This window comes from Equus quagga, chromosome 2, assembly GCF_021613505.1.
Source record: "Equus quagga isolate Etosha38 chromosome 2, UCLA_HA_Equagga_1.0, whole genome shotgun sequence".
Classification (NCBI taxonomy): Eukaryota; Metazoa; Chordata; class Mammalia; order Perissodactyla; family Equidae; genus Equus; species Equus quagga.
This window is the reverse complement of record NC_060268.1, coordinates 153,464,366-153,491,596: the sequence shown is the minus strand read 5'-3', so window position 1 is coordinate 153,491,596 and position 27,231 is coordinate 153,464,366. Positions and strand designations below refer to the sequence as shown.

At 45.0% G+C, this 27,231-nt stretch overlaps 2 protein-coding genes across 3 annotated transcripts in view; one reads left to right on the top strand and one right to left on the bottom strand.

Moving 5' to 3' along the window:
• The first annotated feature begins 1,081 nt into the window (after nucleotides 1-1,081).
• On the top strand, nucleotides 1,082-8,808 carry AVPI1 (arginine vasopressin induced 1). Of its 2 annotated transcripts, none has more exons than XM_046652483.1 (3): nucleotides 1,082-1,228; nucleotides 6,925-7,221; nucleotides 8,196-8,808. In XM_046652483.1, exons 2-3 carry the CDS (start codon nucleotides 6,935-6,937, stop codon nucleotides 8,353-8,355), a joined length of 447 nt encoding a protein of 148 aa, XP_046508439.1. In that variant the 5' UTR covers nucleotides 1,082-1,228; nucleotides 6,925-6,934; the 3' UTR covers nucleotides 8,356-8,808. The 2 variants fall into 2 exon arrangements, with proteins under 2 accessions (XP_046508439.1, XP_046508437.1); XM_046652481.1 differs by having other exon boundaries at nucleotides 1,133-1,592.
• A 1,282-nt stretch (nucleotides 8,809-10,090) lies between these two features.
• The window catches only part of PI4K2A (phosphatidylinositol 4-kinase type 2 alpha), a 28,066-nt gene continuing 10,925 nt past the window's right edge, over nucleotides 10,091-27,231 (bottom strand). The window contains exons 3-9 of the mRNA XM_046652480.1: nucleotides 25,046-25,177; nucleotides 24,523-24,676; nucleotides 19,612-19,673; nucleotides 17,760-17,859; nucleotides 16,871-17,004; nucleotides 16,336-16,395; nucleotides 10,091-12,491 (exon numbers count right to left, since the gene is read on the bottom strand). Coding sequence (XP_046508436.1) covers nucleotides 12,330-12,491; nucleotides 16,336-16,395; nucleotides 16,871-17,004; nucleotides 17,760-17,859; nucleotides 19,612-19,673; nucleotides 24,523-24,676; nucleotides 25,046-25,177 — 804 coding nt within the window. The 3' untranslated portion in view covers nucleotides 10,091-12,329. The remainder of the gene's footprint in view (nucleotides 12,492-16,335; nucleotides 16,396-16,870; nucleotides 17,005-17,759; nucleotides 17,860-19,611; nucleotides 19,674-24,522; nucleotides 24,677-25,045; nucleotides 25,178-27,231) is intronic.

Below are 27,231 nucleotides of genomic sequence, written 5' to 3'. Positions count from 1 at the left end.
GAGCTAATATTTGTAAAGTGCTGACTGACATTATTGGCATATAGTAAGTGCAATAAAATGTCTACTAAATAGATACATATAATGCTATTCCCCTCAGGGGATCAAATAGAAGTTTCTTTGCTGCCTGCCTCTGTCTTCTGTTTCCCCACAACTCTCTCCCGTGCTAGCCTTACTCCACGGCTCATTTCTAGTTCTCCTGAGTCAAGCTACCTCGGGTCTTAGCACCTGCAAATTTCTCTTCCTTAAACCCTCTTCTTCATTTGACCAACTTCAATTCCTCCATATCTCAGCTTAAATGTTACTTCTTCTGCCTTCCAAGACTTCCCAGAGGAAGCATAGGTTCCTCCATTTTATCCTCTTACACATAGCCATAATGTTGATCACAGTTGTAATCACAACTAAACGTTTTAGGGTTTTTAAAGTCGGCCTCCCTTACTAAGCTGTAAACTCCCTCAGGGTTTATAGGTTTCTTCTGTTCACTGCCTGTCAAGGAACTCGGACAGCGTAGGTCCCTAATGGACCACTGCCGAATGAATGAATAAAATCTTTTTAATATAGTCTCATTTAGGTAACTGGCTCAAGGTTGCACAGCTGATCCAAAATCCGAACCCACGACATTCTGGCTTTGAAGTCCACCGCACTGACAGTCCTTTCCGCTCCCTCAAAGCTGGAGTCAGAATATAAGTGGTCTGGGAGGTGAGTGTAAGGAGATGGAGGTCTATTTGCAGAGGGCCACACGCTGCAAAGAATTTAGCGCCGCGCGCACCGGCCTTGGGCCCAGGGGAGGGGGCATCCGTCACGTGTACCCTGCAGGGCCAGCCGCCGCCGCACCCCTGGGCAGGAATGCGGCCCCGCCCCGCTCCCGCGCCAGCAAAACCGCGCTCGCCCCGGGGACTGACGTCAATGAAGGGGGCGCCTCCGGGCGCGGCGCGAGGGCCGCCGGGGGCGGAGGGAAGGGGCCGGGGGGACACGCCCCTCGCCGCTGATTGGACCCGAGGAAGCCTCTCACTCGGGTTTCGAGGCCTGCGGAGGGAAGGGGGCGGAGCAGGGCCACGCCCCTCGCCCCTCTGCCGCCGCTGATTGGCCCGCGGAGTCTCCGAGTTCGATTTTGGAAGGCTCGCGCTGGAGCTCACACCAAGGCTCGGCCGAGGATTGGCTGTTCCGGGGCTGGAGCGCTCTCTCCGGGGAGCCGCGGCTGTGACCTAGGTGGCCGGTCTTGGGCAACCAGGTACGTAGGTCGGCGGCCCAGCTCGCGCTGCGGTGGGAGCCGGCGGGCAGGCCGTCAGAGAGGGGCTGCCGCCTGGGACCCGAACTCCCAGGGCCACGTAGGGCTCGTCGTTCTGCGAAGCAGCCACGTCTGAGCCCCGGGGGCTGACCCGTGCTGGCGATGTTGCCGTGTGACCTCGGCCAGGATACTCCCTCCCAAGCTCTCGTCCTGTCGGGGAACGCCGCCGGGTCCTTGTGAGAACCCTCTCAGCAGGAAGCCCAGAGCTGCGCCCGCCCTCTCGAAAGGCCGTGGAAGGGGTTGGAGTGGGCGCATCTTAGCTTGCCCCATCCCGATTTGAGGTCTGTCGGCGCTGCCCTTCGGCGTGGTGAGTAAACGCTGTAACCCCGCGCGTGGCCGTGGAGTGCCGAGGGCACGGAGGCTGGCTTGGGAAATCTGACTTTCCGTCCCTGCACCTTCCCAAACCCGCAGAAGCGGGTAGCAGGCTCCGAGAGGTATCAGAACCTCCTGGATCCTTCTTTCCCCGGAAGACCTAGCTAGCCATCTGGCTGGAACAAAAATAACTGTGGTTGAGAACGTGGATGCTGGGGTCAGGCGACCTGGGTTCAGATCCCAACCTCATGACCTACCACCTGTGTGACTTTAAGGCAATTGACTTAACCTTTGTGAACTCAGCTATCTCATCTGTAAAATGGGTGTAATGATAGAGTCTCCTCCTAGGGATATTGTGAGGATTAAAGATGTTACCTGTCTGAAAGTGCTGATCTGGTCTTGTCACGCAGCAAGCTGCCTCAGTGGCAGCTGTGATTTAAAAGTCCACAGATGAATCCTTCTCCCTTTGCCCTCTTCTCCTAAGGGTAAAGACCCCTTTTGAGGGAGTTTGGTGGCAGTGGTCATGATGAAAATGACAATGACTCTAGTTCCTGATGGTTAAACAGCCTTTCCCTTACATCCTTCATTCATGATGTAATGTACTGGGATGGCTGCTTTCACATACTTTATCTCCCTTATCCCCTTAAGGGTTATTTATTCTCCCTATTTTGATGATGAGCAAACTGAGGCAGGGGAACACTGAGGTTTGCTCTGGTCACCCAGTTATCAGTGGCCCAGCCAGCATTCAGGGTTCCCAAACTCTTGAAAAGAATTACTCCTAGATCTAGTAGCAATTTATTTCCATTAATTTACATCTGAGAATTGGTCTGGGGCAAGGGCCCAGTTCCTTTCTCCTCCTCTTGGGGCACAGATTTGGAGGCCAAAGTGTGTCCACTTCTCTCCGGCGTGCCTGGCTGAGGCTAGGCCCTGTGGGGTGGGAGGGTCCACGCAGCCATTTGGACTGGGCTCCCCTCTTGAGGAGCCACACATTTTGGCTGCTTTCCAGTGGCATGTCTGTGCATGCCAAAGGCCAGGGTCACAAGTGTCGATTTGGGCCTTAGGCCAGAGCCTCCAGTTCTTTTGCTGAGGCCTTGGCCTTCAATGACAGACTATTACCGACACCAGGGGTATCAGAAGTGGGTGAGCTGAGTGAGGAGCCAGTTGCAGCCCAGCTCACACAGTGTGTTCTGCCTCTTGGTTACCTGCACCTCCCTGAGACCACAGTGAGAATAGCTGTCTAAACTGAGCTTAGTATATTACAAAGACCGTTCGATTGTGCACCGTATTTGTAGATTGTAAATTCATCGCATGGTGAGTCACTTTTTGAATATATTTCTTTGTTAGAGGTCTACGGTTCATTTATTGCCCGCTTCACAACATGTTGAACTTTGTCATTTTCAACATTTGGTATTTACTTTGGGGGTTCATTTTTAACTTAGTGTCATATTGAAGTGTTTTGCAATCAGCCTGTACTCATTTGCTCACAGACCCATGCTTATCTTTTATGTCTGCTCTGACATGAAAGATCCATTTGTAATCTTTTAATAGCCCCGTGGTTTCATTTCCAGTTTTAAAAAGTACCATTGTTCAAGTATACACTGACTTTCCTGGATTCAGGTCTTGCCCAGGAAATTAGGGGGAAAGTAACTATTGAACACATTGAATGAGACAGGAAAAGTTTCTTCTGATGATAAAAGTGTTCCGATTCAGTTTGCCCAAAGTATACCATCTAATCCTCCCTGAAATCCACCGATTTTTATTCCCAGCCTCACTCTCTTGTCTGAATCCCAGAGCGAGAGGCAGAGCTAAGAGTGAGGGGCCTCAAAATCTGCAGGTGCCAAGGCCCCTGAGATTCATGGAGGGAAAGGTTGAGGCTGGAGGCTCAGATGCTCCCCGATGGTTTCTTGTTGGTGTGTTTGTAACTTACTGTTTGTCACTTAGTGGCTGGAGGCTGGAGGCAGGGCCTTGCAGCCCTGGCAGAGGTGGCTGGAACTATCCAGGAAGTCAGACTCCAGTCTAATTCCTCCCTGAGGCAGCTGCTGCTGCTTGATCCTGTTGCCCTTCTCTCTGAAGGGAGGGTGAGATTGCCTGAGTCTGAGAGAAGGGACATCACCCCTTCTCCCCCTACCCACACCAGCCTAGGAATCTGCTCCAGGCTTGGCCATAGCCAGCCTGGATCACTAGAGTGCTTTAGAGCAGTGAGTTCTCTGTCTTCTACCAGACTTTAACCCCACAGCCCACTGCAGCAACAGTGTCTGGCAGCCCGGGGAGATTGAAGAGAAAGCGAGCTACTGGTTGGGGAATTTCCTGGCATCTATTTAGCAGACCTGTCCTAGGCCCTGGCAGACAAGCAAAGCCATGCCTGCTTCCAGACAGACCTAGTCTCATCGTGGGATCATTGACTCTCAACACCAGCATACATCCTCAGAGACTCATCAGCATCAACCTGTTCTTCTTACAGATGAAAGAGGGAAACAGAGGCCCAGAGAGGTGACGTGAAGTGCCTGGGGCCTCTCAGCCAGTGAGTGGCAGAACTAGGGCTCAAACCAGTCTCCTGACTCATAGGCCAGTGTTCTGTGCACTGGGCTGGGTGGCAGTTCCAGATTTCTTTTGTGGAAGCTGGGGATCTTACTCTTCAGAGGGCCACAGTTTCAAAACTGGGGCAGCCTGTCACCTAGCCTGTCACACAGCCCTGATGCTAATGAAAAGATTAAAATCAATTCCACAACCCCACCCTGCCTAGGTGTGAGATAATTCATTGGTCTTCCCTTTCTATTGGCAGGTTTCCCTTTGTGAATTAGGTAGGAATCGTGAAGCCCTCCTGACAGAAATGATGGGAAGAAATGTACTTTGAGCTGCTTGGCTGTGAAGTTGACACTGGTTTAAAAGCACAGGCTGCATGTGGTCACTTAGACCAGGCTCAGGCCTTGGCTGAGCCGTTGGTCCTTAGGCTGGGGTCTCAGCTTCCCTTTGCTCCGCTGTGAACTGGGATGAGGATAACAGTGCCTGTTCCTAGAATTGTTTTGAGGATGAAATGATATCATGCCTATTGCCTGACACAGAAGAAATGCCCCATGGTTAGCTTTTATTTCTCGTTATCAGCCTGAAAGTATTCCTTGGTGACTGTTGTTTTCTGGTCACAGTATGTTTATATCATCCAGCTCTGGGGGTTTAATTACCGCACATACTAGGTTTTAACTGGATTCCCATAATAGTGCCTCAGGAGAGGCAGATTTTAAAATTCCCACCTTCCAGATAAAAAGCCCAGTTTTTATGAAGGTGATTTATCTGCAAGTCTTCTGCAGGTTTATTTTAGTTACTAAATCTTCTGAAAAGAAAGTGGGGTTCTTATGATGGAAGGCCTAGAAACTGGGACAGGGCGAGTGTGGACATTACTGGAATAAGGAGGGTGGCTATGGAGGTGAGGGGGAGGGAAGGCCAGGCCAAGGGAGGGGCAGCCCTATGGGGGGAGTGTGAATGGTATGGAGACGCTCAAACTCTCAGAACAAAAGGCAGGAGAGCAAGTGTTACTTCTCCAGTGGGCTGAGGCCAGGAAACTGGGAATGCTTTCATTTTTAAGATTCTGCTCTATTTGCATTTTTTACCATGAGCATGTACATTTTTTATTTGAATCTATTTTAACTTTTATTTTCCCCCTAAGCCGGTGGCTGGTTGACAGGTGTCTCTGTAGCTAGCTGTGGAGTGAGGTCTGACCTAGCAACCAGGCCTTCCCCATCAGGCCTGGGGCTGTGAGGGGTGGAGGGCGCACAGGCAGGCCCCCTGCTGGCTCAGGCCAGACTGTTTGGAGGAAAAGGCAGGTCCGCATCACACCCCTGACCCAAGTATAAAAGTCAAGGAGGTTGAATAGAGGGGCATTTGCATTTATTTAGCTCTTAATTGGGTACCTGATACCACACTAGACTCATTTAATCCGTACAACAATCCTGAGAAGTGGTTATTAGCCCCATTTTACAGTTAAACAAACAGGCTCAGAGAGGTTGAGCAACTTGCCTAAGGTCATGGCTAGGAAGGTGGTGGCAGAGCTGGGATTCAAACCCAGTTCTGTGTAATGCCAAAGTCCTTGGCCTGGGTCTTCCTTGTCTCCAGTCTGTTTTCCAATCCCATAGCTTTTTCAGGCCATACTGGAGACAAGGATAAGGTGGGTGAGCTTCTTATGCCTTTATTATTCAAAGTGAAATATCTAGAACTGAAGGAGATAATTTAATTTCAATTTCAATTTCCTAGATGTGATGGGGGGACATGACATGAGTCTAGCTCCTACTGAACTTTCTTATAGATTTCAGCCTCTGCCCGTGATAGTCTATTCTAACCCTGTAGCCTCTCCTGCCTGCCTTTCTCTTGGAGGTCCTGTGAACTGTAGTTAGATCTGATTGGTCTATTTCATACTGTGTTTGCTAAATTAAAAGGACGTGGTTCATCCCAAGGCCTTGAAAACAGGAGGTGAGATGACTCTTCTCAATTTTAAAGATGGAAAAGCAGAGCAGTAGAACACTGAACCCTGTTCTTAACACTTCCTGTGTCTTCACTCAGGCCTCACAGCAACTCTATGAAGCAGGTACTAGCACAGCTGGTAAGTTGACGCAGGAAGCAGCTGAGGCAGGGAGGGTCAGCCCGCCAGTAAGTGGAGGCGGCTAGCAGTGGGGCTCCAACCTGGGTAGCCCAACTGCACAGTTCCTCTCTTATTTCTGTGCTACAGAGCCGGGGCCTCGGCATCAGAGACCTGGATTCTGCTCCTCAGTTTCCGCATCCGTGGAATGAGGAGGATGAAAGCACCTACCTCACGTGGCTGTTGTGCTCACGTTCCAACGATGCTATGTGAAGACAGCTTCTACAGCACTGCTGGATATGTGTTAAGTGCTCAACACACTTCAGCAGCTGTGCTGGCGTTACCACAAGGACCTGGGTATCCTGGGACCTGCATGGACTTTAGAGCCGGACACACCTGGGTTCTGCTCCTGGCTCTGCACTTACACAGGCTCTGTGACTGCAGGAAAGTCATTTAACCTCTCTGAGTCGCACTTCTTCATCTGTAAAGCGGGGATAAACAATGCTTACCTCACAGGTTCCTGCCACTCTTCAGTGAGATAATACATGTGTTGGACACATAATCACTTTATAATAAAGTTTGGCTATCATGATTAATATTTCCCCAAGGTGCTCTGGGAAATTAGAGTGATTTTAAGTCAAGACTTAAGCCACTTTAGCTCCTGGAGAATAGAAACACCAGAAGCCCTTGCATTAGTCAGGACCCCCAGGTTTGGGAAAGGCCTGCTGAGCTGATGTCTCTCCATGCTTTCCTTCCCCAGAGCACCCAGGATGGGCACCCCAGCCTCTGTGGTGAGTGAGCCGCCCCCTTGGCAGGCCCCAGCTGAGGCCCGGGGCCGCAAGCAGGCCTCAGCCAACATCTTCCAGGACGCTGAGCTGCTGCAGATCCAGGGCCTGTTTCAGCGCAGTGGGGACCAGCTGGCCGAGGAGCGGGCACAGATCATCTGGGAGTACGCAGGGGACCAGCGCGTGGCAGAGGCCTTGAGGAAGCTGCGTAGGAAGAGGCCCCCGAGGCAGAAACTCCTGGGCCACTCACTCCACCACTGCAGCCGGCTCAGGTGGGTTCCCGGGACTGGAGGGCTGAGGACAGAAGAGCACTAATGACGTCCATTCACCGCCTCCTGGCTGTGTGACCTGAGCTACTGACCTGGCCCCTGGTAGGGAGGTGAAGTACCCACCATTGGGGTTCTTGTAAGGTCTACACTCTGCCTACTACGTGGTTGGCACTTAAAAGACTGCTATTACTATCGGAGTCATATATGACCCTATGAACTCCCAGGGGAAGGGGTGCTTGCATCCTATCAGTGCCACCTCATTTGCAGCCAGGTGGGAGGGACTATTGTTTGGGAGAAAAAAAAAATTGTTTCCCTCTTGTAGAACAGGTACCATTCAAAAGTAAGCCTGGTTCAAATCTTGGCTGTGGGATTACGGAGAATATAGCTTAGGATATTGTAGAGGCATCAAGGGTTAAACGTTGCTGAGAAACTTTAAACATTCCCTAGTCACCCCTCTCTTTGCTTAGGTCACTGACAGCGCAGGAACAGTGAGCCCCAAGGCAGAGCTGAACCACACGGCCTAAACCAGTCACTGGCAGTTACGCTCTGGGCTCCATTCCTCTGGGCCCACAATCAGAAGACTAGACCTCAACAGGCCTCTGAGATCATCAGGTTCAGGGGCAGCAGATCAGCTTCACTGTTCATACTATGATTGATTAGTAATCCCTACTTAAAACACCTTGCTAAGGACACTTGGTTCCTCCAGTCTCATATCATGACTCGCAATGTCTGCCATGAGTACAGGATGAGGAAGTTGGAGAAATGTTGGATGTCACACACTCTCATCTAGCCTAACTCTCTTTCCAGAAAAGCTTTGCCTAGTCATGTAGCTCTCAGAGAGCAGAAGTGAGACCAGAGCCCTGGTCTCATTCTGCCCCAAAGAGTGTGTTTTAATAGCTCACCACGACCAAAATTTCTGGAGTCCTCATTCTGCCCTCCCTATTGATGTTGTCTTATCACACTCTCGTTCCCTGCAGAATCCCAGAGCACCAAGCTCCACTGGCCGGCCCACAGAGCAGTGCTACGGAGATGGCTTCCAGCGATCAGTATCTGAACTCTAGGAGGTCAAGTGCCAGGATCCGAAGGAACTGGAGGAAGCCAGGCCCCACCAGCTACCTCCATCAGATCAGACACTGATCCAGGGAAGGGGCTGGAACAGCAGTGTCTCCCCCAGGAATCATAGGGACTTCTGCCAAAGGGCCTGGGAGAGGTGGAGAAGAAAGACTTGAGGAAGACAGCCCCACATGGGTAAAAGAAAGACCGCTGCCACTAGCCTGCTCAAATCAGAGCAGGACTGGAGGTGTCCACTGAGCTCTACATTATGTGGGACCCATTCCTCCCCAGAATGAGAAGAAACAGTGACGTTCCCGCCTTGGCCCTTCCCCATCTGACACTATACCTGGGCTGCATGATATTCCCCTGGGGGTCCAGTGATGGACACTCAAGACTGCATCTCACCACTCCTGCTGCCAACCTCCTGCTACTACTGTAACCCGTGGTCTAGTAGCCTGTCCCACACCCCTGCCCCTGTCAGGCCAGCACAAAGAAAGTGTGGTTTAAGTGGCAAAATAAAAACATTTGCATCAAGAACTGTGAGAGTCTGTCACAGAAGGGAAGGACCTGGAAGTGGATACTCCGGAGCCAGGGGGTGAGGGCTTGGGCTCAATGCAGGGAAGGGGTATTTCCCAGGAAGGAGGAAATAGGCTGGCCTCCTTTGCTTTCTCACCCCTCATCCCCTAGAACCTCTGTGCCGAAGCCTCCTTTTCCAAAGTCTGTCAGAATGGGGATGGAAGCATCTGTAGGCAGTCCTGATCCACAGGACAGGAGAGGGTTCTTGGCCTCTGGCCAACTCTAGAAGGGAGAAGGTTGTTATGGTCAGCCCTGCATAGTGGGCAGTGGGTCTGCCGTCAAAGTAGTGGGTGCCAGCTCCTCAGCTGGCTTCTTTTTTTGTTGTTTTTAAAGATTTTTATTTTTTTCCTTTTTCTCCCCAGAGCCCCCCAGTACATAGTTGTATATTCTTTGTTGTGGGTCCTTCTAGTTGTGGCATGTGGGACGCTGCCTCAGCATGATTTGATGAGCAGTGCCATGTCCGCGCCCAGGATTCGAACCAACGAAACACTGGGCCGCCTGCAGCGGAGCGCGCGAACTTAACCACTCGGCCACGGGGCGAGCCCCTCAGCTGGCTTCTTCATCCCCACAGGCCAACCATCCTGAGGTGGACCACTCATCTTGAGTTCCTTGCATTATCCAAAGTTTCCCGTAGCCTGAAAACACTTGAGGTGAGGATCTTTGACTATTCTGGCTTTGCCTCTACATACTATGTGCTTATAAGCATTCAGCTCCCCTCTCTACCTATGCTATCTGCTTGATTATCCATCACTACAGAAGCCAGGGTTCAAAGTGCTCCAAGGGGGGAGTGATGCACACGCAGAGCAGGGCTGCCCTCTCGTGGCCAAGAAGAGAAGCCAGTCCACAGTCCTTATCCCAACCCTTGGGGCTAGATGATTTTGGAATTCAGAATTTTTTTGGCTTTTAGGAGGTAGTCAATGTAAATACTGTATAATCTCTAGTAGAGGAACATCTCATAACAAAATATGAATATTTCTGCAACAAATGTTCACACTAAGAGGGATACCTGATGATTAGAAGTAGCTTCATATCAGTGTAAATTCAGGTCAGATTTCGGTGTCAAATGAGTTATGAAAATATTTCTGATTTTCAGAGCATTGGGATTTCGGAAATGAGGACCTGTATTTTCCTCTACTAGAGGAAAACAGACTCAGAAGCCATATCTCAGCAACTCCATGGAAACACAGGGTTCTTTGTCCTTAAAATCGCACTCTACCTGGTCTTCAAAGAAAATTAGACAAGAAAGGTCAGAACTGGACTTGTTATTCATACATTTGCGTTGGTTTAAATACATTACATACAATTTCTACAGTGCATTAGAAGAACAATACAGAGGCAGCAGCACTCTCACAGCCCGGCCTCTACTCCCTGACACTGGGGGACAGGGCCATTCTGTGAGTGCCACCCAGAAACCTGCCCTGGCACTCTGGCCCCTGGCTCTCCCAAAGACCACATTCAAGGCAACCTGAGTACAGGCTTCAAGGAGAACGGAGACAGGCCAGGAGAGGATGTCCCGCACTTTCACCTGCGAGGGCTGGGACCAGCTCCCTCTTCCATTGGACCCAATTGCCTTCTCATAACAGAGCTGGTCTGGATGAGGGCAATGTGCAGATCTGCTTGGTTTGGGGAAACAACCAGGCTCCTTTTTAGGCTGTTTAGCTTCTCTTGACACTCAGGTGGGGAGCTTTACCAACAAACCTGTGTAAAGATGTCTGTGAAGAGCTAAACACGCCTGGGTCCCCTTCCGACCTCTGGGAGCCCTGCTGCTCCTGCAGTCTGGGGGCAGGCATTCTCACAAACATGGTCCCCCAGGCCAGAGCCCAGGTCAGCTGAATGGGATTGTCACGGTGGGGCCAGCGGGGGAGCTGTGCCTTCATCCTCAGGGCATGCATATCCAGCTCCCAGAGGCTCTTCCTCTCAGCTGGGTGGAAGCTGGCGCTTGGGGGCTGGAATGGAAGGGGATCAGCCTGGCCCAGCTGACAAGAGTGCTGGACATCTCTGCTCTGCCTCCGGGATGGCGGGAGCTGGGCAAGCAGAGGGCACACGGCCATAGTCCTTGCTCCTTTTCTTTGGTTGATTTTCCAAACCTTCAAGATAGTTTCTTTCCAAGGCTGATTGACCAGTCGCAGGGGGCCAGCAACTTGAAGTGTCCAGTAGCACAGGGCTGCCCCTTAGCCACAGATGGCACCCTCCTGAGGCCGTTCTTTGCTTTGGTGTAGAAAGGGCTCGGACACCTGGCAAGGGGGACAGCTGAAGGACATGGAAGCAGGAAGATGACACTGAGCTGGGTAGGCACTGGGGGACAGTTTGAAGGCCTCTCTCCTTTGGGCCTGCCTTTCTCAAGAAGCCATAGAAAAACTGGCCTGGAGCAAGAAGTCAGGGAGCAAAGGGAAGCGGCCAGTGAGGAGGCAGAATACTAGTCCTGTTATGTCCACCAAGCTGCAGTGGTAGCATAAAAAGAAGTCTAAGGACCTAATATCCTGTCCTTTTCTGAGCTGAGCCCCACCCCCAGAACCCAGGACTGAGCCCCTAAGTCAAAAGAGTTGAGAAAAAATTATCTAAAACAACAGGAACAAATGAGAGGACTGGCAGGGTTTCCCACCTTTGGCTAGGGCCAAGGACTCAGGAAGCAAGGCTGGAGTAAGTTTGCCCATAGACCAGTTACAGCTCCCAGCATACACTTGGGCCATGTGGACCACTTTGACATGCTGGGGAGTCAGCTTCCTCCCTCCTGCCTTTGCCTGAGTGATGGACAAGCAGCAGGCCTGCACAGAGACACAGGTCCCTAGCAGGGCAGAGAGCAGAGCTGACATGATCGTTGGCTCGGAGGTCTTGAGCAAAAGCATCCACCCTGAGAATTGCGTTTGGAGGCTCTCAGCCAGCCTAGTGCACTGGGGGAAGGGGAAGAAGACTTGGCAAAAACCCAAAGTAGGTGTGACTTCTGTCTGTCCCGGCACTGCGAGTCACCCAGCTGCCTTGGTCCACAGGAGTAAGGAAATGAGAGGCACCTGAATGTCTGGGTCCATGCAAATATAGGTCTTGATTAGAGGTTTCTGACATGAGAGGATCAGGGATTCTGCCTGTGTTTTGCCACTAGTATTTAAATTTGTTTTTTGTTGTTTGTTTGCTTTTCTGATGCAGAATACAGTGAGGAATTGAAACAGCAGGGTGTCAGGGAGGGAACGGAATTTCCCAGCCTGCCCCCAGGAGACACTAGAAGGGAGATGCTCCTTCCCAGGCATCTGAACTACTTGCAAGGAGCTCCAGAAGCGCCCCCAGCACTCAGAAGGGCCCAACAGCACTCAATGTTCCTCTGATTGTGCTTCTCCCTGTGCTTGGGAAAGCCCTGAGCGGGGTGACGAGAGAGGGAGAGCTCTTAAGGGCACTGTTCTCCACCAGCTTCTCTGGCTTCTCCTGCAACCCACTCCCCAGGCTTCCTCCAGCCCAAGTCTCAGACAATATGCCTTTGTCTGCCTCTCAGGCTACCACCACGAAAAGAAAGGTTTCCGACTCTGAAAGCTCTGTGTGTAGGAATCGCTAGCAGACCGCTGGTGGGAACGGGCCGTCTCAACAATCACAGGTGGCATCTGGACGAGGTGCAGGGGACTCTTGTTGTCTTTCAGGGCCTGGCTCAGATTTAGGATCTGCAGTGGGAAAAATGAGATCAGTGAGGGAAAAGCCTAGGTCTGCCTCTGAAGGGAGACTGGCAAATAGAGTGCTCCTATAGACCAATAAAAAAATAAAGCACACACCAATGGAAAATCGTACAAATAGGCTATTAACAAAAGCAGAAACATAAATGGGCAATAAACAAAATGGAAATCTCTCCAGTCATTTTAAAAATACAAATGAAAACAAATACCTCCCATTTTTTGCCCTTCCTGTTAGTAAAGATACAGAAGACAATGACAACTCAGAGTTGGAAGAGTTCTGAGACATGGCTGTGGGGATGGATCATGGACAGTCCTTCAGAAAGGCCAATGGACAATAAAGACTTAAAGGGTTACAGGCCCTCAGACAGCAATTTCATTTTTAGGGACTAAGGAAACAATCATGGATATGCGTCAAACACTTAGTTTCAACCAATACAGTGCAGTACTGTTTATAACAGTGAAAACTAAATAAATGCCCAAGAGTATGGGATCAGTTAATATTTAAGGGATAAGAAACGAGCAATTAAAAAATATATTTTATTGGTCTGGAAAGCTGATCACGATGTTGTTAGACAGAAAAGAAAGAAGAAAGGAACCAGTATTATAATGTGACCCCATCTTTATTTACTAAAATTCTATCTTTCTATCTGTGGAGAAAAAAAGTCTGGCAATTGGCAATGGTTATGTCCCGGTCAAGGAATTACAGGTGATTTTTTGTTTACTGTTGTTTATCCTTATTTTCTGATTTTTCTGCAAAGACCATGGAGTAAAAAAAAAGCCAACATTTCATGTGGATTCTTTGTCCAATGCTGTCTCTTCATCATCTTTTTTTTTAAATAAAATTTTTACTTTAGAATAATTTTAGATTTACCAAAAAGTTGCAAAGACAGTACAGAGAGCTCCTATATACCATTTACCCAGCTTCTCCTAATTTTAACAACTTAGATAACCATGGTACATTTACCAAAACTGGGAAATTAACATTGGAACATCACTATTAAACAAACTCCAGACTTAATTTGGATTCCATTAGCTTTCCCAGTACTGTTCTGTTCCAGGATCCAATCCAGGAGACTACACTGCATTAGCTCCTTACCAACTTTTGTCTGTGTTTTACAGATATTTTAGATCTGTGTCAGTGGGGACACATTTTCTCCCCCTCGTCAAAATTAGAATCACCACCATTTAACTTCTCTCGTAGGATAATACAAAGGCTCAAGTTGTCCTAGGATAGACAGCCTTTTTTAAACCACTAGATGTTGAAGATATTCACGGCCAGGCCACAGACACATGGGAGGGTAAGTTAGGCTGCCCCTGAAATCACACACACTCACAGCTTTCAAGCCACAAATGTCCTTGGCCCGCAAATGTTGCCCATAAAGAGGGAGAGATTCACCTGGAATCGAGGTCAGAAGTCAGAACTGAATCTTACCAGTAATGAATTCCTTTTCTATTTATTGTTTTGGTACTTGTCAGTATCCTAAGCTGCTTCAAAGAGCCTTGAGCACAAGATCAGGATCGAGAACTAAAAGGAGGTTCAAATGGAATTGGAGCGGGTTGTGCAGGAGACCGCCCAACCCATGAGACAGAGGATTTTAAACCTGCCCTGGCTGGTCTTCCTGTGCTCCCTTAGGTTCTTTGGGTGAGAAGCCACTTCTTATGCATGCCAAGGTATCTGGGGCAGAATGTCAAATTGTCTACAAGTTACTTTCAAAGGATTTGGAAAAAAAAAAAAAAAAAATTTATCTATCTAGGGACAGAGACAAACTATATAGATATACTATAGACAGAAATTATACAGATATATACAGATATTATTCAGATAGATAACATATACAGATATGAGATCAAGCAAATGAGGTTAACTGAGTGTAACAATTGGTGAATCTCGGAGGAGATACCACTCTTTCAACTTCACCGAGGTTTGAAATTTTTCAAGTTAAAAAGTTGAAGAAAAATTTATAGCAGGCACATAATGCTAAAAAATAAATACTGTCTTTGAAAATGTTATTTAAAGAGGCTTTCTCTCAGACCCTGCATTTGATCTATCTCCTGGTTAGAAGCCTATATGGTGAGTAACAACGTCTATCTTTCGACTCCGTCTCTCCAGGGTTCTTCACTCTCCCGCTTTGGCTCAGGACCTTGTACACCCCACTCTGTGATTACGGCTCAGATAGGCAGAAGCTTGTGACCTCCTTCCCCTGGGGTACATCAGATTTCTGTAGAGCAGAGGCTCATTTTGCTTTGATATGTGATTGGTGAGCGAGTAGGGGTGTGACTGATACACTGGCCACCTCCATGTGGGAGGAACTGGATGCTAATGGAAGCTTATGGTGTTCGGAGGCAGGCATTCTAGGTTGTAAGAGGCCAAAAGGCCCTCAAAAGACACTAAGAGCACAAGATGGAGAGAAAGATAAAGCTGCACTCTCCCAATCACCGCTCCCCCTCGCCTTTTCGGGCCAGTCTAGATAATGGCCCTAACTGGGTATAATGGGAGGAGGGTTGCTATGGTGGTGGCAAGCGACAGAGTTGGGAAGGGAATAGAGAAGACAGTACAATAGGGACAGAGGCACAGCCTACATAAGCTTGAGAAGAAGTTTGTTCCTTTATGCTGAGTTCCACAATACCAGAGTACATCATGCAGCTTTGAAGGTTCCCCAAAACTCTGCCAGCTTGACTGGGCCCTTACATCACTTGGGAATGTTGGAAGACCTGGTATTCAGGCAGCTATAGTAACTGCAGCTCTTAAAGCCCCTGTGCATCCCATTTCCAGCGAAAAATGTGCTCAGCAAGCCCAAGGGTTGCTCTCACCAGAAGCCTTGAGCTAACTGGTAGGAAAAGGTTAATGTTAATTATGACTGGGACATGATCTAAAGGACAAAATCTTGTCCTTTAAAGACGTGAGAAGCTGACTTTTTTATATACAAAATCATAATCAAAATAACTATCACATACTGAGTACTTCAATATACCAGACACTACTCCAACTGTTTTAAATCATTTATCTCATAATCGCCCTATAAGGTAGGTGCTGTTATTAATCCTATGTTACAAACGGAGAAACTACAGGAAGGAGAAATTAAGTTAACTGTCCAAGACCTCAAATGGCAGAAACAGGATTCAAACCCAGGCACTCTGACCACAATTTGTGCCCTTAACTGCTAGGCCATTCCAGCTCTCTTTAAGAAGACTTCAAAGTGATAAGCAGAATGTCAGTGCCCAACAGAGTTTTTAAACAATTTTTCAAGCATATTCTTTACTATGCTTTGGAGGATCAACAATGCCCTGGGGATTTCCTTAGCTTCCTTTGAAGGTGAAGTGGAAAGAGAAGAAATAATATGACTTATAACGGTAACAGCAAAAATTATAACCACAGCCAATATCTGAGTGCTTACCACGTGCCAGGCATTGTTTTTACTAAACACTTGATATGCATTATCTCATGCCAACTCTGCAAAGTATTATTATATCCCATTTTATAAAGAGGGAAGCAGAGGCTCTTGCCCAAAGCCTAACTCTTAACCACCAAGGTATGTGGCCTGCCCTGAGCTACTTGAGGACAGGGACCGCTAGGTGAACTTACCAATGAACTACCCAGCAACCAGCACACAGCTAAGCACATGGGAAGTGCTTCCCCAAGCACTGGATACCATGGAAGAGTCGGGAGATGGGGAGGGCTACCTTTCCTCTCCCATGTGTTAAGGCAGAGTCACAAATATGTATGACACAGACTGACGAGGGTGTAAAATACAAACTTTACACATTACTCAACATAAGCACATAACCCTCCTAGAGAGATACGAGGGATGACACCAGGAGGATGTCCCAGGCTTACCTGTCCTCGCATAACAGCAATCTGCTTATGGAACTGTCCCCTGTCGAAACCAGGATCTTTCTGCAAAAGAAGGGCAGAAGGAGATGGACGCTGCATGAAACCCTCAGAACTCATTTTCCTCCTCCAGTTAGAAACTTGCTAATAAAGAAAACCTACATGAGGCTTATAAGGTGTAGTGAAGTCAACTACCACCCCAAGAACTCCCTGTTTCACAGATGGGGAAACAGAGAACGAGGACATGTCTTGCCCTGAGTCTCATTATTAACTCCAAAGAACGTCAGGCTCTAGTGCTCCACAGGACACACAGGATATACACCAGTAGGATTCATCAGAGCTGTCAATTTTTTCAAACCAATCCAAAGTAGGTCCTGATGTCAGGTCCTATGTCCACATGTGGGAATCTTGCTCTTCATTGGTTAACACAAGTCAGAAGCGTGTTAGCCATGCTCTCTCGGCTTGTATCAGGACCAGTTAGAAAAACCATTAGGAATTCCTTCTTTTATACAGGGATAAGGCTGAGGTTCCCAGGTCTAACCTTGAAGAGTTCATAGAGGTCCTCTTCTAAGTCCTTGACGAAGTTAGGGTCCGATATCTTTGGAAGAATCAGATCTTTGATCTCCTGAGAGAATGGGACTTTTGCCTGGGGCAACCAGGCCCAGTAAAAAGGATCTGCAAAGAGGAAAGGGCAGAAGCAAAGCTGGTGTTGAAAAAAATCCCTGCCCATCTATGTCTTCCATCTATCAGGGTACTGCAAAAGGCAGACCACCCTTCTTCCTTGATATACAACAGAAAAAAAGAGTTACAAAGGCTTGTTAATCCTAAAGGTTATAGTTAGTAAGTGGAAGAACTAGGATTCAAAGCCAGGTCTGCCTAATCCCAGAGCCTGTGCTCTTTCTCAGACATTATATGACCTTCCAAGATGTAAGCCTATCTAGAAGCGTCACTTATCACTAAGGCATTGAGATGCTCCTTCTAAAAAGACAGACTAGTGCTGCAAAGAGGCTAGTGACCTCCTACTTGTATCTCTCCCTCTTTCCAAAAGTTTCTCAGTTATAATGGGGCAGGAGTTGGCTTCCAGGATGTCAACAAGGAAGACAGAACACTGACAGCAGGTTATATTTAGAGACAAAAACAAAATAAATTATGATAAGACAGTCCTCAAAAAGAATGAGCAAAACGCAAAGTGGAGATGAGAAAACTCAACTCTATGCTTCTATTAGGAATAATGTAAGATGAAAATAACAGTTATAGCTTACATTATAGAGTAGTTGCTATGTACCAGCCATTGTGCTAGAGCGCAAGAGCTGCACTATTTCATTAATTCTTAGAACAATCCTGTGATACAGGTATTATCTACATTACACAGACAAGAAAACTGAGACTGAGCAAGAAAAGAGGCAGACCACAATGGTCTTGAGACTTACATGCCCTCCAGGAGTCAGGATGCTTCAGGGGGAAAGCCAGCCCATTGTCTATGGCAGCCACCTTGATAACAGGCTCCTTCACCACCACCCAGTCTGTGTCCTAAAGAGCAAGGAAAGACTAAATACTTAGGGTCCCATCTGCCTCAGGCCCTTTATAGTAGGTAGCAAAGCATCCCAACTCAACCTCCTCAAGCACCAATCCTTATTCAACCTCTGAACTGGTTTCCATATTGTTACCTGCACTTAGTACATTTATGGTATCTCTCACTTGGCTTGTTCTAGGTTCTGAGTCCCTTTCTATCTGAGAAAAGGTGCACTTCCCCAGCAGCTGCCACAGTCCTTGCTAAGAAAGGAAATGACAATAACAAAAGATAACTATAAGCCATTCCTCCTAGCGAAAGGCAGTGAGAATCCTGAGAGTATGAAAAGAGGAAAGAAAAACCAATTATCAGTCAGCCAAGGTCCTTTTGTATAGACCTTGAATCAGATGCCACTTCACTGGTGGCGACCACATTTTCCAGTGAGATAACGGAACCAGGGAGGATAATAGCCAGCTACTCTTGCACAAGGGAGTCTGCTCTCCTGCTACATAAAAAGGAAAAGGACAAAAGCCAAATGCAAAAAGAGTGGGACAGGTTACCTGTGACAGCCCATGTCAGACACTCCCATGACAGTCTACCTGACTTCATGCTTTAGGTTCACTGGTGCCATCACAGGAACAGGGAATGTGGGTCTAGGAAACCTGCATCAGAATCCCCTGGGATACTTTATTAAAAGTGTGGAATCCTGGGGCTGGCCCCGTGGCCGAGTGGTTAAGTTCGTGCGCTCCACTGCAGGCAGCCCAGTGTTTCATTGGTTCGAATCCTGGGCGCGGACATGGCACTGCTCATCAGACCACGCTGAGGCAGCGTCCCACATGCCACAACTAGAAAGACCCACAACGAAGAATATACAACTATGTACCAGGGGGCTTTGGGGAGAAAAAGGAAATAATAAAATCTTTAAAAAAAAAAAAAAAAAGTGCGGAATCCTGAATTTTACCCCAGATGTAATGGGGAAAGGCTTGAAGAATCTGCACTGTTTTTAATAAGCCCTTCAGGTGATTCTGCTGTACAAAGTTTAAGAACCACTATTAGAGAAGGAAGTAAAAACACTATGAGGATGTGTTAACTAACCTTATTGTGGTAAACATTTTGCAATATATACACATGCATCAAATCATTACACTGTACATATTAAACTTGCACAATGTTATATGTCAATTATATCCCAATAAAGCTGGAAGAAAAAAAAAAGTTTTAAGAATGTTTTATTCTCCTTCTCCAGGTAGGCTTCCTGCTAATTTTTTAAAATGTGCAGACTGAGCAGGGATAGAGAAGTGTGGTGGGGTATAAAAGCAATGAGAGAGTTAAGAAAGTTGCAGGAAGTAGCTTTTACTAAACTGACGTTCTACGGAATTGTAGTCTGTTGTGACCACAGTGTGCCATGGTCAAAAAAACTTAGAAATCACTGGGCCAAACAGATTAAACAGATTCATTTAATGCACTACTGCTCAGAAATTTACTATGCTACTATGTATTGTGAATTTCCAAGTAAGGCATAAAGTATGTAATATGTTCCAAACTTATTTGAACTTTTCTTCATGCTATCCCTATTAACATCATTCAGTAGGATATTCCTTAAAAAACAGATTGAGAAAAACTCTACCAAATATTAACCTATCAATTTTAACCAGATGTGCTAGCCTGATTCTCTGAACTTATGTGACCCAAATCTCTGACTATTATGTGCTTCCATATTATGCATATACTCCACTTCATCCTCTTCTTCAAGGTATAGATCAACATCTTACCCGAGAGCTAGAACTATCCATTGGACAGTCATATTTAATCAGCCAGTTGTCATTGCCTCGATCTGTGAACAGAAATACAAAGTTAGCAGAAAAAACTGGGGTGACTTTCACCTTCATTAATGATGGACTAGGTATTTGGACACTTGGACCAATCATTCTACTGAGAATGAATACAAAAAATGGATAAAATATTGTTAAATCTCTTGGAGGCTTCGGAGATTTTAACAAGACTATTAAGAGTTAAAGTGTCAAGATCTGGGAGAGAAAGGAAATCCAGAGAGAGGAGTCCAGTATTTGTGGCTTCTTTTCTCCTAGAGCACCTGCTGATTTGGGAAGAGGTAGCTAAGAGGCTGAGAGGTGGAAAAGTGTTCTAATAGCCTTGTGGAACTGGGAAGACAAATTGTAGTACAGTGACTGATAAGAGGGAGGAGGCCCTGGTAAATTATCCATGCTTTGGGTTGAAACCTGAAGGGCTACACCTTGGAAATAAGCAGAGTTTCCTCTCAATACCTGAAATAAAAGTGATCCTGGATTACTGGTCCTCCTAGCTGCTTGCCGAGAGCAAACATCTTCTTCCAGACAGGACTTACATCAGCATCCTAGGCCTCCAAATATTTCTATGATTTCTGATATACAATATCTGACAATCAAAAATAACTAGGTATACAAACAGACAAAATGACATGAATATAAACAAAGAAAACTACAGAAAACTAAAATAAACCTATAGTGGCTCCAAACAATGAAGATACAGACTCTAAAATGTTCAAGATAAAATCCTTAATATATTTAAGAAGACAAAAGGCAAAATTAAGAATATCAGCAGAGGGGCCAGCCCCGTGGCCAAGAGGTTAAGTTTGCATGCTCCACTTCAGCAAGCCAGGGTTTCCCTGGTTCAGATCCTGGGCACAGACACGGCACCGTACATCAGGCCATGCTGAGGCGGCGTCCCACATAGCACAACCAGAAGGACTACAACTACAATATACAACTATATACTGGGGGGCTTCGGGGAGAAGAAGAAAAAAATAATAATAAGATTGGCAACAGATGTTAGCTCAGGTGCCAATCTTAAAAAAAAAAAAAAGAATATCAGCAGAAAACAAAAATCTATTAAAAAAATCAAACAGAAATTCAAGAACTGAAAAACACCTTTACCAAAATTAAGAATTCAATAGGTGACTTTAACAGCAGATTGTGCTAAAGAGAGAAGTAGTGATTTGAAAGACAGGTCACAAGAAAATAGCCAGAATAAAACATGCAGGAAAAAGGGACACATACATTAATGTATATCTAACAACATGTAATTGGAAGGAGGAGAGAAAAATGGGCATAAGTAATATTTAAAGAGATAAGAGTTGAGAATTTTCCAAAAGTGACAAACATATCAAACTATAGATTCAAAAAACCCTGTGAATTCATAATAAGATAAATACAAAGAAAACCATACATAGGTATATCATGGTAAAAATGTTGAAAATCAAGTACAGAGAAAATCTTAAAAGGAGCTAGAGAAAAAGAAAGATTACCTTCAAAGAGGTATGGACAACTGACTCAGAAACCATGGAGGCAAGAGAACAATGGAATGCCTTTTTTTTTAAATTGCTGAAAGAAAATATCCTTCAAAAACGAAGGTGAAACAAAGACATTTTCAGATAAACAAAAAACAAAAAAATTAATCACCAGAAGACTAGTACTAAAATATTCTCCAAGGAAAATTATACCAAATAGAAGCTTGGAGATGCAGGAGGAAATAAAGAACAATAAAGTGGGTAAGTATGTTAATAAATCTAGATAAATATTGTTAGTTTTGTTTGGTGTGATAGTGGTATATTAAAAAAAAGAGTTATCTTTTAAAGACATACTGAAAAAATCATAAATAAAATTATATCTGGGATTTGCTTTAAAAGAATAAAAGAAGGTAAGCAAATGGAAGTGGGAATGGGAGAGGATTAGTCATGGAGTGACTGTTGAGGCTGGGATGACTGATTCATGCAGGTTCATTATTCTGCTTATTTGTGTATGTTTAAAAGTCTTCATAATTACTATTAATAACAATAATAGTATTGTCTTATAGTTTTACATAAACGTTTTTATATATGCAGATATATAATTAAAAAGCATGATATTAATAGTATAAAAGTCTGGAGATGAGTAGATAGAGCTAAGGGTTTCTAAGATCTCTGCATTATCCAAGAAAATGGTACCAATTTTATATTAGATTTTGGGAAATCAGTGATTCACATGGTAATCTTGAAAGTAACCACCAAAAGAAAAGACAAAGAGTGCACAACTTCTAAGCTAAAAGAGGGGGGAAATGAAATAATTATAAAATAATTTAAAATAAAGCAAGAAAAGAGAGGAAAAAAGGATCATTGAGAGAAGGGGAGAAAAAAAAAAAGACAGGCAGAAAACATAGAAAGCAAATAATAAGATGGCAGATGAATATCCAAATATATCTGCACATACACTACAGATAAATTAACTAAATGCTCTAAAATTAAAATATAACAGTTCTGGGGCCAGCCTGGTGGCATAGTGGTTAAGTTCATGTGCTCCAATTCAGTGGCCCAGGGTTCGCAGGTTTGGATCCCAGGTGCAGACCTAGCACCATTTGTCAAGCCATGCTGTGGTGGCATCCCATATAAAATAGAGGAAAATTGGCACAGATGTTAGCTCAGGAACAATCTTCCTCACCAAAAAAATTAATTAATTAAATTAAATATAATAGTTCTTTCACTGGATAAATAAAATTGACAAACTTTTAGCTAGACAGACTAAGAAAAAAAGAGAAGACTCAAATCACTAAAATCAGAAATGAAAGTGGTGACATTACTACTGATTCTACAGAAATAAAAAGGATTATAAGAGAGTACTATAAGCAATTGTACACCAACAAACTGGAGAACCTAGATGAAATGGACAAATTCCTAGAAACACAAAACCTCCCAAGACTAAACCACGAAGAAACAGAAAATTTGAATAGATCTATAACTAGTAAGGAGACTGAACCAGCAATCGAAAATCTCTTGACAAACACTAGCCCTAGATCTGATGGCTTCAGGTGAATTCTCCCAAACATTTAAAGAAAAACTAATACCAATCCTCCTCAAATTTTTCCAAAAAACTGAAGAGGAGGGAACACTCTATAACTCATTCTATGAGGCCAGTATAACCCTGATACCAAAAACAGACAAAGACACTACAAGAAAAGAAAACCACAGACCAATATCCCTTATAAATATTGATAAAAAAATCCTCAACAAAATAATAGCAAACTGAATTTAGCAGCATTTTAAAAGGATTATACACTATGACCAATGGAATTTATTGCTGGAATGCAAGAATTGTTCAACATACGAAAATCAATCAATGTAACACATCACATTAACAGAATGAAGGGGAAAAACCACATGATCATCTCAATTGATGAAGAAAAGCATTTGACAAAATTCAATATCCTTTCATGATAAAAAACACTCAACAAATTAGGAATGGAAGGAAACTACCTCAACATAATAAAAGTTCTATATGAAAAAACCACAGCAAACATCATACTCAATGGTTAAAGACCAAAAGCTTTTTCTCTAAGAACAGGAACAAGGCAAGGATGCCTGCTTTCACCACTCACAATCAACACAGTACTGGAAGACCAGAGCAATTAGGCAACAAAAAGAAATAAAAAGCATCCAAATTGGAAAGGAAGAGGTAAAATTATCTCTGTTTGCAGATGAGATTATCTTACACATAAAAAACCCTGAAGATTCCACAAAAAACTGTCAGAACTAATAAATAAACTCAGCAGAGTATCAGGATACAAAGTCAACACAAAAATCAGTTGCATTTCTATTCACTAATCATATGTCTGATAAGAGATTAATATCCAGAATATATAAAGAACTCCTACAACTCAACAACAATAAAACAACCCAATTCAAGATGAGCAAAGGATTGAACGGACATTTCTCCAAAGAAGACATACAAATGGTCAAAAAAGCACACGAAAAGATGTTCAACATCACTAATCATTAGGGAAGTGCAAATTGAAACTACAATGAGATACCACCTCCCACCTATTAGGATGGCTACTATCAAAAAACCAGAAAATAACAAGTGGTGGCAAGGATGTGGAGAAATTGGAACCCTTGTTCGCTGTTACTGGGAATATAAAATGGTACAGCTGCTGTGGAAAACAGTATGGCAGTTCCTCAAAAAATTAAACATAGAATTACCATATGATCCAGCAATTCTACTTCTGGGTGTATACTCAAAAGAATTGAAAGCAGTGTCTCAAAGATATTTGTAAACCCATGTTCCTAGCAGCCTTATTCACAATAACTAAAACATGGAAGCAACCCAAGTGTCCATTGACAGATGAATGGATAAGCAAAATGTGGTATTTGCGTACAATGGACTGTTAACCTTAAAAAGGAAAGAAATTCTGACACATGCTACAACATGAATGAATCTTGAGGACATTACACTAAGTGAAATAAACCAATCACAAAATGACAAATACTGTATGAGTCTACTTATATGAAGTATTTAAAGACAAAACTGTCCTGTGATAGGCCTTGCTGCTATGAATGACTAGGGATCAAGGATATGAGTACTCTACACGTTGCTTTGGAAGAGCCAAAGTGTCTTCTGGGACCAAGAAAGAGGCCAAGATAAAATGTAAATACTGGGTCCAGGCCATAGCACCTCTGATAACTACACATGATGTGGCTAGACAAAGCATCTCTTGGAAAAGTATTATCGAGACCCTCCCCAAATGTGCATAACCGTTCTGACTTAGAAAAAAACCCATCCTGATAGGGTCCTCTGATACCAAGCTCTGCACGCTTCCAGGCCTCCCCCTGGGCCTGCCCACAGCCTGGCACAGGGACTGGACCACACACAGCTGCGCACCAGTGTTGCGGATGATGTAATCCAGGACCACCAACCGCTCAAACTGCAGCAGTAGTTGCCGGTTAGTGTTCTCAGGGAGAGGTTCTGCTTCAAAGCGCCGTAGCCAGTAATCTGCATCTTTGTAGCCTTCAACAAAGAGCTGGAATGAACCAACCTGCAATCAAAGAGGAGGAATAAAGGTATTTCCTTAAGTCCAAGTCCAAAGACCCCAGGAGTAAGCCAGGTACCCACTAAGGCCGTGTGGAGTTTATATCAGAAAAGGGTTGTAACGGTGATTGCCCATCCAAATTCAAGAAGTCCATCTAAATGGTTCAGGGGAGACCAGTGAGAAAGTTAGGGTCTCTGTTCTCTGGAGAATTATTCCTCAAACCTTAGGTCCTTGACAGAAATGAGGAAGACAGGAGCCTCAGGGCAGGCTATTCATGTGTCCATATACAAGTGTGTGGGCACCTTGCTTCACCTCTTGACGGCTATGCCACTATAAATCATCACTTTTAATAAACCACATAGATGCAGTCTATACCTTTGGCGGTAGCCCGATGCGGTTAAACCGCGCCCCAACTTTTGGCACCTTCTCCAGTGCAAGCCGCTTGCCCCTGGACTTCACTCGGTCAATGGCACTATAGTTGAAGGTCTCACTGGCCAGGTATACTACCTACAGTGGAAAGAGAAGAGATACCTTGGTTAGAGCCAAGTTTAAGGAACTATACCACTATGGCAGAGGATAGCTAGATGCTCACCAATACAGTTCCTCTTCCAGGGCACACAGGAAGAATGCATTTCTCAGCCTTTCTAACTGCTAAGATAGAGTATATGACTAGTTCGGGCCAATGGAATATTGACAAAGTGATGAACGTATACCCCTTCCAGGCCTGGTCCCCAAAACCTCCCATGATCCTTAGTTCACATTCCCCAATCTGTGCAGCTGGAAATGAAGGCTCTGAGATGGCCAAACCACATCATGGAAGGATGTAGTGACAAGGGATCTAGGAGAGCTGCCTAACTGGCATGGATCTATGATGTGAGCAAGAAATAAACTCTGTGTTAAACCACCACAACTCAGGGGTTGTTACAGGAGTTAGCATGAATTATTCTGACTAACACAGGCACCTCCTGGGTTAGGAGATGTCATCTCAATGCCTATTTTCTCTCCAAATAAAAACAAATTGCAATTTACTCTATACCCTTTTATTTCCCTTTGAATTTTGTACCATGTGCAATTAATCACATTCAAAAAATAAACACTAAAATTCATTTTAATTTTTAGTGAAATGCTATATATATGCATATTTATACAGACTATATCTGGAATATTACACAAAAAATTAGTAATAGCAGCTGCCTCTGAGGGAGGAAAAGGAGTGGCTGCGAGACGGGGTGGAAGGAAGGATGAATTACTCTTCTCTGTTTATTGTGCCTTCTAGATGCATGAATTGCCTATTTGAAAAAAGATGTTTTAATGGACTATCAATATTATATTTTATTGTCAAAATGCAGTGATATCACTGTAATCCATATGTACGTCCATTATTACACTTAGCACATCGTCTTGTGATTATCCATTCATATAGCTAACTTCTCTCTTAAGACTAATGAAATTTTGAGAGGAAGAGAACATCTTATTCACATTTGCATCCCTAGTACCTAACACAGTGCCTGGCACATAGGCTCATTAAATATTTATTAAGTGAATGAATGAATGAGTTACAAGCTTCTTTCAGAGATAGCAACAAGTGAGTTTTAGCATGTATACACCTAAAATCAAATTTATAAGATTCTTTCTTTTCCTAAGCCTTTCAGAATTCATTAGAAACAAGTAGTTATTTTGCCCATGAATCTTAAAGACAAAGAGAGGCAAAATAATCCCTTCCCTGCCATCCATCCATCCATCTGTCCATCCAGTGTTAACAGAGTACCTACAATGCACGTGTAAGGTACTGTAGGTTGGCACTCTCTGTCTTACAAGTCAGGAAACACAGGAACAGGAATAAAGGGAAAAACAGGCTTTCCTAAGACTACCTTGCCAGTTTCCACAGTGAAATCCTGGTGCTCTCAAGCCATAAACCACCCTTTCCCCCATCAGATTTTATTTTCGATCACTTTTTATAACAAATCACTTTTTCCCTATGACTAGTGAAACTATCATAACCTGAAACCTCACAGGAACAGAAAGCAGAGATTGCTATCAAGTGAGGATTAGAGTCTTACTATGTGAAGCTCCAGTGCAACGTGAGCCTTCTTTCCATAGTGAGAGATGCTCTGATCAACTGGATAGAATCCTGTCACAAGGGTAGCAAGGCAGGGAGGGGAGAGACTGCCTCTTACTATTCTCTAGCAGCTGTATATTAAAGCTTGCAAAGTTCTATCTCATCTCAGTCTCACGGAAGACAAGTGCTTTTGTTGTTGGTGACTTTTTTTTTTTGAGGAAGATTAGCCCTGAGCTAATATCTGCCACCAATCCTCCTTTTGCTGAGGAAGATTGGCCCTGAGCTAGCATTCGTGCCCATCGTCCTCTACTTCATATATGGGACGCCTGCCACAGCATGGTTTGATAAGCAGCGTGTAGGTCTGCGCCTGGGATCCGAACCGGCGAACCCTGGACCACCGAAGCAGAGCACATGAAACCTCTACGCCATCAGACCGGCCTGTGTTGTTGCTGACTTTCTGATACAAAAGATCCTCAGGCCTCATTAAGGTTCTCTAACAGGG

Excerpts from the sequence above, each read along its gene's own strand:
- AVPI1 (XM_046652483.1), top strand. The coding sequence starts at position 6,935 with ATGGGCACCCCAGCCTCTGTGGTGAGTGAGCCGCCCCCTTGGCAGGCC. Across the intron at positions 7,222-8,195 it reads CACCACTGCAGCCGGCTCAG|AATCCCAGAGCACCAAGCTC; the intron begins GTGGGTTCCCGG and ends CGTTCCCTGCAG.